General features: G+C 38.7%; 1 protein-coding gene across 2 annotated transcripts in view; it reads left to right on the top strand.

The window, feature by feature from the left end:
- The first annotated feature begins 1,030 nt into the window (after positions 1–1,030).
- The window catches only part of PCGF6 (polycomb group ring finger 6), a 30,834-nt gene continuing 18,411 nt past the window's right edge, over positions 1,031–13,453 (top strand). For both annotated transcript variants that reach the window (XR_005953457.1, XM_041415301.1), the window contains exons 1-8: positions 1,031–1,452; positions 2,384–2,483; positions 3,776–3,872; positions 4,362–4,417; positions 5,311–5,370; positions 5,979–6,087; positions 7,919–7,946; positions 8,369–8,467. Coding sequence is in view for 1 of the 2 variants with exons in the window: in XM_041415301.1 (XP_041271235.1) it covers positions 1,150–1,452; positions 2,384–2,483; positions 3,776–3,872; positions 4,362–4,417; positions 5,311–5,370; positions 5,979–6,087; positions 7,919–7,946; positions 8,369–8,467 (852 nt within the window). In the remaining variant the exon portion in view is untranslated. The remainder of the gene's footprint in view (positions 1,453–2,383; positions 2,484–3,775; positions 3,873–4,361; positions 4,418–5,310; positions 5,371–5,978; positions 6,088–7,918; positions 7,947–8,368; positions 8,468–13,453) is intronic.

Below are 13,453 nucleotides of genomic sequence, written 5' to 3'. Positions count from 1 at the left end.
GGCCGCCCTCGCGACAGTGAGGGCAAAGGAAGGGCAGCGCTGCCGCTGCCTCCACCGGCACGCGCGGCTTCGTTTTGCGACGCTGGCGGGAGCGCTTTGTGGCAGCGGGGCGCGGTGAGGGATGGCGGCGCCGCACCGGTGTGAGGGGCCGGGCTGTGTGGGCACGGCGGGGCTCCCTGCAGTGCAGGGCCGCTGAGCTGTCCGGATATTTCGAATACTGCTTCTTTTAGCCGTGTTAAACAGAGATTCGGTGATAATTGTCGAACGGCTGAGAGGACTGGGGGTGTTCAGCCTGAAGAATAAAAGACTCCAGGCAGACGCTGCAGCACGTTCCAGTGTCTAAAGGGCTACGAGAGAGCTGCGGAGGCACTTTGGACAAGGGCATCTAGTGACAGGACAAGCGAGAATGACTTTTGCAGCACGTTCCAGTGTCTAAAGGGCTACGAGAGAGCTGCAGAGGCACTTTGAACAAGGGCATCTAGTGACAGGACAAGGGAGAATGACTTTAAACTCATAGAAAGCGGGTTTCGATTAGATATTAGAAAGAAATTCTTTACTGTGAGAGTGGTGAGGCACTGGCACAGGTTGCCCAGAGAAGCTGTGGATGCCCCATTCCTGGAAGTGTTCCAGGATAGGTTGGATGGGGCTTTGAGGAATTTGTTTTAGTGGAAGGTGTCCCTGTCCATGGCAGACGGTTGGAACTAGATGATTTCTAAGGTCCCTTGCAACCCAAACAATTCAATTGTTTTACGGAATTAAAACCTTATTTTGAATGAAACTGGTATTGTGTGATTGAGAGTCTTTCGGGAAAAAATAAGCGTTCATTGGCGAGTCCTTGAATTGTTTTACGGAATTAAAACCTTATTTTGAATGAAACTGGTATTGTGTGATTGAGAGTTTTTCGGGAAAAATTAAGCGTTCATTGGCGAGTCCTTGGGGGAAAAAATAATTGGGGAAAAAAAAATAAGGAAAAAAAAAAAAACCCCAAACCAACCGTGGGGATATAAATACAAACGGGCCGTGGCTCAGCGCACGTGCGGTAGCGCAGCCTTGCGTTCTTCAGAACTACATTTCCCAGCGTGCCCCGCGGCGTTCCCACGCAGGCGCCCCGGGCCGTGGACCGACCCGTGCCAGCCCCGGTCCGTGGACATGGAGGGAGACACCGGATCCGGGGTCCCGGCGCTGTCGGGAGGGGATGGAGCAGGCCAGGAACAGGGCCTGGGCCCGGCCGATGAGGACCAGGACATGGAAGGGGCCCCCAGCTGCTCGGGGTCGCGCTCCCACCCCTTCGAGTTCGAGCGGGGTCGCTCGGAGTCCAGCGGCGATGAGGACGACGACGACGAAGACGACGAGGAAGAGGAGGTGGAGGAGGAGGAGGAGGAGATGGAGGGCGACACCAGGGCTCGGTTCGGAACGGATGATGGGGAGCTCGACTCGGACGACGACCGGGAGGTAAAGGGGGCGGGAGGGTGCCCGGGGCACGCCAGGCCCCGCTCCCGGCCTGCCCCGCGTGTGATTATGGACTTTTTATTATTCTTACTTTTTTTTAATTGTAATATTTATTTTATTATTACCCGAGTTCACTTCATCTCTCTCATTTAAGTGAAGCCCTGCAAACTCTCGGCGTGGCTGGGAGGGTGGTAGACGGTGGCTCGTGGGCGAGATGAATGGTGCTATTGAGGGAAAGAAGCCTTTGGTCGGGCTTTGAGACGAGAGGAAACGTAGGAATCTAATGTGTCACCTCTTTCAGACACAGCTCAGATCGTCGCTGTTGAAGAAATTTGTTCTTTTTTGAAATTCTGTTATTCAGTGAGGAAAGCTGTTGTGGAACTACCTGTGTGCATTCCTGGAAAATGTTCTTCATGACCGGAATTCAAAGTAGTGAAATTTCAGCCTTTGCCTCTATGTGTACTTGTATATTTCATAACTGTGTGTACAAACAAGAGATGACTGTCTCTTGTCATAGAAACTCTCTCTATATCTTAATTTGGGACTCCAGCTGAGCATTGCTGAGCATTTTCAAATAATGATGTAGTTTGCCACCCATATGCACTTCAAGCTTGCTGGCTATGTGATATTTTGTTAAAAGAGTTAATCCAAAAGAACTTTTCCCAAAATTATTGTTTAAAGTTTTCTTTTTAGGTAAGATTCATGAAACAAATTGGATTACTGTTGTCAAAAAGTTCAATTTAGAAGACTAGGAAAAAGTCTTCTAAAAACGAACTCTATATGATAAGTAACTGATCCGTTAGGAAAACCCATTCCTGTAACATATTTATCCCATTTTTCCCCATGGTTTTAAGGCTGTGGTATTTTGGAAGATGCAGTCAAGGAATTTCATGGCTTAGCATGTGTATTCAAACTCACCACTTTTTGTTTGCAGCGTATGATAAACCTCGCAGAGCTGACCCCCTACATCCTGTGTTCCATCTGCAAAGGATACTTCATCGATGCTACAACTATTACAGAATGTCTGCACACCTGTAAGTGTCTGTCAGAATTGCCTGTTTAAAGGTTTATTTGCAAATTCAAACCAGGTCAGCTGTTGAAATGTTCTGAGTTCAGAAAAATAATTCTCTGTTTGAAGTGAACGTGTGTTGTGCTTATTCTGTTCCTTAAACAAGATACATTTGTGGGTATTTTAAGCATCAGAAATTATTAAATCAATTAATCATGACATCATCTTTCCATATTAAGAAGGAAGAAGATGTAGGAAAAGATAAAGCCCAAGTAAGACAAAAGTAGAGCTACTACATACATTTTCTTAGTTATTTTTTTAAAGTAGGCTCCAGGAATTTGAGTGTATAACTGAGAAAAGAAAGTTGAGTGGCTCTGCTTTTAATGGACTGCAAATTTTCCTCAGCTGTTGTTGATGTGAGCTTATAAATTCACAAAACCCCATAAGCTCCTGTGGAAATACCAGTTCAGATACAGAAACAGTGCTCTGCACCCATGGCACAGTTTGTCCATAATCTGATTAGTGGAAATAGGTGGGTAATAAATAACTAATTTCAATGTGCTTGTCTTGTTATTTTTTCCCCCTGGATCCTAGTGCCAACAATTTTCCCAGTGCTAAAGAACTGTTCTCTCTCCAAACTAATAAAACACCTTCTGTGAAGCTCTTTCAGCCGTGTTCATACCTGAATCCAAGAATCCTGGTTTACTAGATCTCCCAAACATTCACACTGCATAGATGGAAAACTTTCTTTCTCTCTCTCTTTTTCTCCCCCCTTTTTTAGAGCACTACTCAGTAGTTTGTTCTATAGCACAAAGTGCTCAGCACAATTTGCAGTTTACAAAGAGGCACAGCTGTCAGTAAGGACAGCATAGAGTTGCAAATGCAGCTGTGGTGGTGTCTTAGAACTCTCCTGGTAAATGTTACGGAAAAGCTTCCTCTGTTCAGGCAGATGGAGAGCTGACTTGATAGTAGGCTATTTATTATTCTAGGTATTTCCACTTAGTAGCATTTTTTCTAAGTTTTTAAAGGACTTGTAAAATACAGTGAGAATGGCAGAGTTATGATTTCTTACCTTGTTGCTACTGAAAGTGTTTGTAGGCTGCCTTTCAGCAGTCAATATTCTTCCTTGTCCCTACTCACATTCTGCACACACATTGAACTCTCACCCATGCATCCATTGGATTAGGAGTGTTCAGTGACTTCATTTTGTCTCTGACAAATTTTTTATGGGAAATCTGGGTCTATTTACCCCTTCTGCCTGAACAGATGGCACTGTGTGGTGGACATGTGACTCCTGTGGGTTTCTTTTCTTTACAGTTTGCAAAAGCTGCATCGTGAGACACTTCTACTATAGCAACAGATGTCCAAAGTGCAATATTGTTGTACATCAGACACAGCCCCTCTATAATATCAGGTAATAAATTTGTCCCATTTTATAGATTTGCTACTTGCTTTTAAATGTTTTGTTCTACAGACTTGTAGTGCTTCCTTTTTTAAACAAAGGAATGGTTACAAGAAACACATTGTGTTCTTCACTACTATGAGTTTCACCACAATAATTAAGATTAAAAGACTCTCTTTATTGTTTCTTCTAGTTTGTATCCATTTCTAGGGTTTGTTATCCCTGCCCTGGGTATTTTTATGCATTTGCTCAGTGTTACAGGTGATACAAACACTTAACTATTTGGTTTGATTTCCTTTTAAGATTAAGACTTTTTGGCATGCTATATCTATTAACTCACAAAAGTGAGTTTTAGTTTCTTGAGCTGTTCATGAAGGGTGGTGTTGTCTCTCCACGTACATCCCATGTCAATGTTATATTTGGCATCTTTGTTACAGTTTACTGAAACCATTTTGTCTTGCACCAAAGACTCTTCTTTTTTGTTTGTTTCCTATTTCGTAGACTGGACCGACAACTGCAAGATATAGTCTATAAATTAGTTGTCAACCTGGAGGAAAGTAAGTCCCTTTCTCTGTTACATTACTATGTAAAGATTGAAAAAAACAGAAAACTGAACAATTCAAAGCTGTGTTGCTACTCTGGACACTTCAAAATAGTTTTGTGATGTTTGGTTATAAGTTGTAATGAATTAACTGTGACAACTGGCATCTTTCTGGCTGCTAAATGCTGTTGTGGTAGTGATATGTATTCTATCTCATGAAACACAGCTGTCACTGTATCCAGATAAACATGCAGATAATTTCACAGTTGTCCCTCTTACTTTAGTAGAACTATATCCTATCATTCTGTGTAAAAAGTTCACTTGGCTCAGCAGAAAAAAAATACCAAGACTAATTCTCTCAAATGCTTTTATCTTTTCCTCATTGCCATGTTTACGTGTCTGATTTTAGATGTGTTTACAATCTCCTCTCATTTATCTTCAGCTTTGGGAGCCAGTGATCCTGCACAGTCCCCCTGGATGGGCTGAGTAAAATATACAATCCAGTGGATATGTATGGACTATAGATGGTATTGCTTTGTATACATGAGCATGTATGTATATATAAAAATATATGTGTATATACAAATTAGTATAAAAAGAACTGTGCTCTATGTGAACAGGCTATAAAATACCATGTCATGTCACGAGGCATGACAGCCAGAAGGATACTAGTTCTTGCAGCTATTTCAGTATTATTTATGGCCAGTTTTTCTGATTTTCTCCTAGTTTTTACTAATAAAATTTTAGTCTGGGTTTCTTAAGCATCTCAGCCTCATGAAATTCTGGTGATGGTGAAGGTCTGTTGAAACTTGGAAAGTTTTTGGTGTTCTAACCATTGAAAATTGGTCAGTGAGAATAGATACTCTCAGCATCTGAAACATTTCTATTTGTATTCTGCATTTTTTTCAGGAGAGAAAAAACAAATGCATGACTTCTATAAAGAAAGAGGATTAGAAGTGCCCAAGCCAGGTGAGCTGTAATCACTTTAAGAAACACTATTAAGAAAACACTTTACCATATAATTTTTTTCTTAAGGGTTTTCTTTAAAATATTAGTTCACAACTGAAGATGGAAGTACACATGGAAATATAGGATTCTTAGTTATCTGGAAATTATAAATTGTCACAGATTTCATATTACAAAAATAGATGAATTGGCAACACTTAAACCCTGATCACGGCTGAATTATTTTAAACTACATATTTTGCTTATAATCAGGAAATATATATAAAATGTGCATTAATGTTATTTTCTCGCTGTTAATAAGTAATAGACATTACAAAGGAGTAAAAAGGAGAGCTTCAAAGTCTGCTAAACAGTGGGGGATTATTCTAATTATTTTATGTCTTCCTATCAAACAAAGCTCTTTGGAGAGTGCTGTGCGGAAAGCTATTAAAATTCTGATTCAGATACTCAGCATAGAATGTAGGAAGTGCTGATTTAGTAATAAAAAAAGAGGATTAATTGCATGGGCTTTTTTACCTGGTGAGCTATCCTGTTTTGCTCAGTGCATGTTAGTATCTTATGCTGCTTTTATTTCAAGTTATCTCTGCATTTTGGCTACTTGAATATTTTAGCTGTCCCACAGCCAGTTCCACCAAGCAGAGGAAGACCCCGAAAAGTTCTGGGCTCAGTGTTCCGGATCCCACCAGAACTTGACATTTCCATACTTCTGGAGTTTATTGGGTGAGTTGTGGGCAAATGTAAGAGTAACTGACTGACATGAGGGTGCTGCTAGCATGTGATGAACCATTAACTGGCTCTTGGTTTTCATTAAATGTGCATTTCTTCCATCTCAAATAATAGTGGGGAGCCAGTTTTAACTTACAGTGCAATAGTGAGAGCCAGCTATGCACAGGTAGATGATGCAGATAATTAAATGTTTAATATGTAGCTTCCTAGGAAGTATAGTTTTAAAATGTAGATGTGTTTTATTTTTAGCAAAGTCGTGCAGTTGCAGTAAACTGAGCAGAGAAATCCCTGTCTGTTCCAGTCCCTGATCCCTGTAGGTGGCAGCACCGTTAATGCGGGATCTGCTCGCCGGAAGGATTCAGTGGCTTTCAAATAATAGAAACTTTTTAATATTGTGAATCCATATACCTGCCTTCATTTTAGTTTTCATTTTCTTCATGCCTGACTTGCACAAGTTTAGACCTCAAACCTAGTAAACTTGTATTATCTGCCTGAGAAACAAGATGACTTTTGAATCTGTTATATTTGGTTTTTTTTGGTAGTTTTATTTTAAATGTCCAGCATTGGCATCAAAGCAGGTAATACTGTGTAAATGCCATCTATTCCATGTGGAACTGTCCGTTGTGTTTTGGTTTTTTTTTATTTATATGGAGGGGAGCACAGAATGTTTCTAACAAAAAAAGATGATGGCTTAACACCATCTACTTTGTGTTTTACTTTAGTGACGTTTTTAACCTTTGATAATTTATATGGTCAAAATCAAAGAGATTATCTTGGCAATGAGAGATTAATAAAGCATTCTGGAGAAAGAAAGCTTGGAATAGATTGGACCAGCCAAAAGAAATTGTTACCTTGAAAGTCTGACTGTCTGTGTTGTGTCTCTATGGATTACAATGTGGTCACCGGTGGCTGTGGAACTGTACCAAAGAAAATTACATCTGTAGTGGAAAAGCTTTTTTTATGTTTTTTCTTAGTTCATGACAGATTTACCTAGCTCTGTCTGATACCTGGTACATATTTAGAGGTGAAGATAGTCATAGTAACTTGAAGTGCCACATTGAGGTGTGGTCTTCACAAGTGTTATATTTGCTTGCTATAACAAATGGTCAGTTGATTTTTTGCCCTCTCCAGTGCAATGAAAATACTGCAATGTTTCCTCTCTCATATGTACATACTTGCTAATGCAATGCAAGAATAATGAAATACTGTGTATTGGCCTTAATTAATTGAGCAATTTGCACATTGCACTACAAGAAGGAGATAGGTGATCAGTGGTAGATCACGTGCTCAGGCTGTGCAAATCAGTGAACCTTGGCTGAAGCCAGCTGGAGATTTGGTTATTTGCCACCTTTGTATGTACTTCACATTCCAGAGAAACACATGCTGCTTTCCTGAGTTCCTGGATAGCATTAGCATTAATACTGTCATGTGAACAGTATGGAAGGCCAGCATCTTGCCCTGGGAGCCCCTGAGCATCAATATTGCAACCTACTCCTATGAAAATTAGTGTTGTATTGTATTTAAAAATGGCTTTAGACTGCATTGGGTTTTATTCAATTTTATCTAGAGAAACCTTAACATCCTAAATAGCTGAATTTACAAGAAAAAGGGAGAAGTACAAAGGGTAGGAGAATAAGATACATAAATTCAATCCAATCTTATTTTATGTATAGCAATTTAATGAAAGAAGGAGCCTGAGCTGGGAAAATAAGTTGGATATGCAAGACTCATAAATCAATAAGTCACTGTTATAATAAAGAGCTTGAGGATATTAATAACTTACAATCTTAGCAATGTTGACTATTTTACTCTTTTGTTTTTTCAGAGCTAATGAAGGCACAGGGCATTTTAAGGTACAAATATGATTAAATTTTTGTCTTTCAGTTTACTTCAGGAATAATTATAACCTGAGTATGTTTAGTTTGATTTTCTTATACTGAGTGCAGCTGGAGCTTTTATCAGAATAATAATAACCAGTCTCGTATTACAGTGTATTTCAAACCTATTGTTGTATAACATCACACCTACCCAGCATTTTTTTATGCTTTTTATCTTCATATTTCACAGTATTTTTTCATCATCTTTTTTCATCTTCAGTATCACCTCCTGCCCTTTCTGTCTCATATTTGCCCTTCTTTCTGCCGTGTTTTTCCTGGGGTTTTTGGGCCACACAGAACATAGGACTGTGTAAAACATTTAAAAAATAGTTTTAATTTTAATAGTCACTTTAATTTTAGCTTAACTCTGGCTTAAAATCTTTACTTTTTCTGTGCAGCCTTTGGAAAAGAAGTTTGTACGTGTTTCTGGGGAGGCAACAATTGGACATGTGGAGAAATTCCTGAGAAGAAAAATGGATCTAGACCCTGCTTGTCAGGTACATCCTTGCTGTAGCAGTCACAAGTTGTCCGGGCTTTGGACAGACATTTCCATTGTTCATTAGATTCTAGAAGTAATGTTAGAGTTTTTTATACACTAAGGATTAAAAAATGAATTGTTTGCAATTTTGTGATCTGCAAGGAACAACTAACTCATTTGCAGTGCAACCTATTCAGATTTTCGTAGTTCTGTACTAACTGGACAGAATTTCTAAAGTGCCTTGAAAAATTTCAGCCAATGAAATTCAAAGCCAAGAGATTCTGCTGTTTCAAAGGTAAAACTAGACAGGAATGTGGGAACATGCAATGGCATGATGCAAGCTGCTGCAAGGTGAATAATAGTAAAATTTAACTGAAGGCAAACAAGGGCTAAGGAAGAATTATACTATGGATGGATATATTGAAATGTGTATGAATGCAAATACAGACACTTTCCTCCAAATAAGAATTCAAAGGAGCAGAATATGGTACAAAAGAATTTAGCTTCATATTTCTCAGCCATTTTGAGAGGAACTGCATGTCAGAACCAGATTCCAATTCTTCAGTGTATTTCAGCAGCCATTCAGTTGGGAAAGTGCAAGAGCTCTGTAATGTGTGAATAATTATAAAGCTGACAATTCCTGGAAGATCAAGCTGATGTGAATAGACAAATGGTAGCAGTTTAGTGCTGGATCTGGAGTGCTGTTTTCATCCAGCAGTAACTGTGGGACAACACTGCATGACTGTGTGCCTCAGTAATGAGTATTCATGCTGCTTACCTTTTCAGTGGTGACAAATCGAATATAAATTATTCATCCTGCAGAGGAATTAATGTATTTTTATTTGCTGGTTTCCTCTCAGTGAGAGTCTGCAGCTTTTACATGGTGGTGACTTGATAGTCTAAACAAACACAAGTAGCCTCAGAATGAGGCTGGAGAAACTTCTTGAATTATTTAGTTGTTGTTTATTTGAGAGGAAGGAATTGTTTTGTTTGTTTGTTTGGATTTTCTTAAACAGTACATCAGAATCTCAGTTTTCAGGAACACTGAGGAATTATTTAGTTGTTGTTTATTTGAGAGGAAGGAATTGTTTTGTTTGGATTTTCTTAAATAGTACATCAGAACCTCAGTTTTCAGGAACACTGAACATCTGTCTTGGAGACTGCAGGTGTCCATCTTTCAAAGTCAGCCTGGGCCTGTGTGTTGGGTGTCTTTCAGATTGTAAAATCTTAAGATCACCTGTTAGAGAACTTGAGATTTTTTTCACTCATTAGTTACTTGCTTCTTGGACTTTGCCAGACAGGTACAATCCTTTTGGTTAAATGACTAAATGTTACTACATCTCAAAAGCTGGTGATTTCATAGGTGTCCTTTCTCAAGATGTTGCTTGATGCTGATACAGTGACTCCTATCTCTGCTAGTATCTGTGGTGTAAGGCACAATCATTGGCTGGTTCTAATCCTTGGTCTCTTCTGTGCAAGCCCTGCCTGTTTGGAGGAAATGATAAATCTTCTTTCTTCTACAAACAGATGCCTTGGCTGCCTTTTTTTCTCATCTTAAATAATGTGTTCCTATTTTTTTTTCAACAAGTATTTTTTTGGTCATTAGAAAACTGCAGTTGATTTTTATGCCCCAAGTTGTGACTGTTGTCTTGATATCTAGGCTCATCTTTAAAAAAATTGGAAATTCAGGAAATGAAGCTGCAAGTATTTCTTTCTAGCCTGAGTGATCATCTCTTCATATGGGGACTAAGAATAAAGGAGTGTATGTACTGAGCTGTTACCTTGTCATGGTAGTACACAGAGCTGAAGCTGATGGTTTGTTGGTAAACATGCAGAGAGTGAAAGAGACATCAGATAATGTCATTGAGGATTAATAAGCCTAATGAATCATGTCTTACTCCAGCTTCTCAGGATTGCTAATAAACTGTAAAACAAAATTAGGGAGAACCTGATTCTGAATTAGCACAAGCAGAAAAATTTAGAGAACTAGGTTACATACCGTATGTGCAAAGAATTTAAATGTAGAAGATTCTTTGCTGCATTTTTAGTTTGCTCTAGAAATTTGGAAGTGTTGAGGTCTGCAGTGGTTCATTTCCTGTCAGCTTCCCCAAAGTATGTTAAAAAAGAAATAGGTACTAACTTTGGATAACAGGCTCTTCCTTTTAATATTACTTCTTTAGTCTTAATTTCCAACTCTCTTCATTACCTAAAATAATCGATTTTTATATAAGATGTCTTGAGTTTGGTGTGTTTAGTTTGGGACAGAGTCTAAGAATTTGGTTTCCTTGGGAAGCTTGGAAATTTCTACATTTAGTACAACATTTATCTACAGAAAATTTATTGCAAGAGTGTTGAATTGTGTCTGTCTTGGGACTTTGAAAGATTTGACTGTAAGGAAGGCCCAGAGTGTTTCCTCTTTTATCTCCTCAGTATTTCAGTTGCATTTTTGGTTTCATTGTTGAAACTCCTTGTAAGAACACTAGGTGTGGTTATTTTGTGAGTGCAGTCAGTTCCTACTGAATATCAGCTTAGTTTGACAGTCTGCAAAAGTGCTATTTGAGAATGTTTGTCATTCCCTGTTAGAGTTGATTTGGTGACCAAGTGGTAGAAGGTATGTTACCCAACCCCTGAACTCCTGGCTCTGCTTGGAGATCTCAGATTTAATCTTTTCATGTGGAATTTGAGCTAATGCTTGCCTTTCTTCATTGACCTGCACAAGTGCAATGGATTTAGGTTAATGAAAATGTGAAATAAGCCATCTGGCTTGTGTGTGGCAGTATATATAGAAATCTAAAAAGCAGTTTTGAAGCTACTGCCTATGTTCTTTTTTTTCTATTCTGAGAATTCAAATTGCTTTCAGACTTCTGTAATTGCATTTGCAAGTGGATTATGATTTAAATTCCCTAGTTTATCTGAAATTTAAGGCTTCATTTTTTTTTATCTACCACTTGAGCTGGCAGACTGTCGTTTCCTCTTTCTGATGCTTTTTGAACTCTGTGCTTTGGGCAACAACTAATTTTCTGTATGTGTTTATGTGTACTTTTAATTGCAGGGTCTCTCTTGAATATTCTTGCTGGAATTTGTTAGGAGAGGGTGAAAATATTTTTTTAGAAACGGAAATTACCAGTAATAGTTAAATAAGTCACATCTGATAGGAGCTAAATACAGGTTGTGGTGTTTGGAACCCAGTAGATTCTTGTCTTTGGCATCAGAAGTTTCCTTTAGAGTGTGATTTCCTTTGAGCTCCTCCTGCAACAGCAGTATTCCTTCCTGCTATTTCTTCTGTAAGGATGAGAGAAACTGCTGAAAGACTTGCAGCTCAGCTGCTTGGAATTCATTAATGTGGCTGATGGAACAGAAATGTTCTGTTACCAGATGTGCGTTCCTAAAAGTGCGTGAACTGCAGTCTGGGGGGAGACTGGGAGAAAGGACTCTGTGCTCATACACAGTGTAGTTGTTGATGCAATTTCTTTATACAGGTCTTGGACCCTGGAATAAAAGCATCCAGGGCCTCTGGAAGTAAACAGCAACTAGAGGAAATGGGAAATTCTGACAGCTTTTTTAATAACTAGCTCAAATACTCAGTCAGTCTCTAAAATTTGTGTTTTCCTTGTCCTTCCCTCGGTAGTATGAGTTGGTGTAGAAAATATTGATGGAAGCCTACTGCTTTCTGGGCCAAATTCTCCCTTAGGATGAGTCTTATGTGAGGTGTCCCTTGTATGAACTTCTATTTTTATATCTGTCTTACATAGTGAGCATGAATTTATAATTGTCTGTTATGGTGGCTTTTAGAGAAATAGCTCTAATAGCAGACATGTCACCAAAAGAAAAGAAATTGCATAATGGAAAACCTACTTTATTTTAATAAGAATTTTAACAGAAGTGATTGAGTATTCAGCAGATTCACCTTCATGCTTCCTTTCAACAAAATGTCAAGCTACAGTTACTGCTGTCTCTGGCAATCAGTACTAGTTGGCTTCAATTTTACCAGTCATTTGAAATTTTAGTAAATTCATAGCACTGGTGATGCTGGTGCCTCTTTATAATGGAACATATTAATTCCTGTGTGACACAAGGAATCCTCTGAGACACGTTTCACAACTTATTTTTGCACTGACCTGAGTTTTTTTTTTCATTGAATGTTTTATTCTCTTGTCCTTATAGAATGAGTGCTAGCATAACAATTAGCAGGCAGAATTTCAGGCTTTGGGGCTGGAATTAGGAGATTAAGCATTGGGTATTTGGAGAACTCTAATACAGTAAATGTGAGAAATTCTTCTCAATTTATTATTAGACACTGGCTCTTTAATGACTGCTGTTTGAAACTGGAGCAGCAGGTACAACAGTGTACTTTCAAACAAGCATTCCAATTTTGTTTTGAGAGATTGTCAGCAGCTGCCACTGTCTGTTTGCATCCTGCATTGGTCAAACAGATTAGATCTTCTATTTCTGCAGAATATATAAAACATTTATGTGATATGTTTCATTGGGAACAAGATTGAGTTTTCAGTGCCTTATGCTATAAAGTTGTAGAAGTAAGCTTACAAAGCAAAAGTAATTAAACTCATATCTGGAAAGCAAAGCAGTCATGTTTGTCTTCCTGCAGTAATAACTGTAGAGGTTAAAAATGCATGGAAGGTAGCAGAAAGAGCTGCAGACAGTTTTCCAAAAGGAAAATAAATACATTTTTCAAGTACTGTGTTAAATACATCAAATGTTGATGTTAACTATATGAGTATATATGGATCAATAGCTAATCAGTATTTACTGTTATGTCCACACAAATTTTTGTTTCCTGGAAGCTAAAAGCAGAAGTGCTATTAAGCAGTTTACATATTCTGCACATTAAGAATCAAACACAAAGAGAGTATTTGCTTCATTCTCATACGATACAGGTGGTGCAGTAAATTAGTTCTTTTTGAACCTCTGAGGAGTAGAATTCCTGCATTCCCAAGTCTCAGAACAATGTGGTCTGCCAGCACAAATCTTACTAAATCTTTCCATG

The sequence above is a fragment of the Onychostruthus taczanowskii genome, unplaced genomic scaffold (assembly GCF_017590055.1).
Source record: "Onychostruthus taczanowskii isolate IOZ18803 unplaced genomic scaffold, ASM1759005v1 scaffold5, whole genome shotgun sequence".
Taxonomy (NCBI): domain Eukaryota; kingdom Metazoa; phylum Chordata; class Aves; order Passeriformes; family Passeridae; genus Onychostruthus; species Onychostruthus taczanowskii.
Note: the sequence above shows the minus strand (reverse complement) of the source record. Positions and strands in the feature narration are given on the sequence as shown.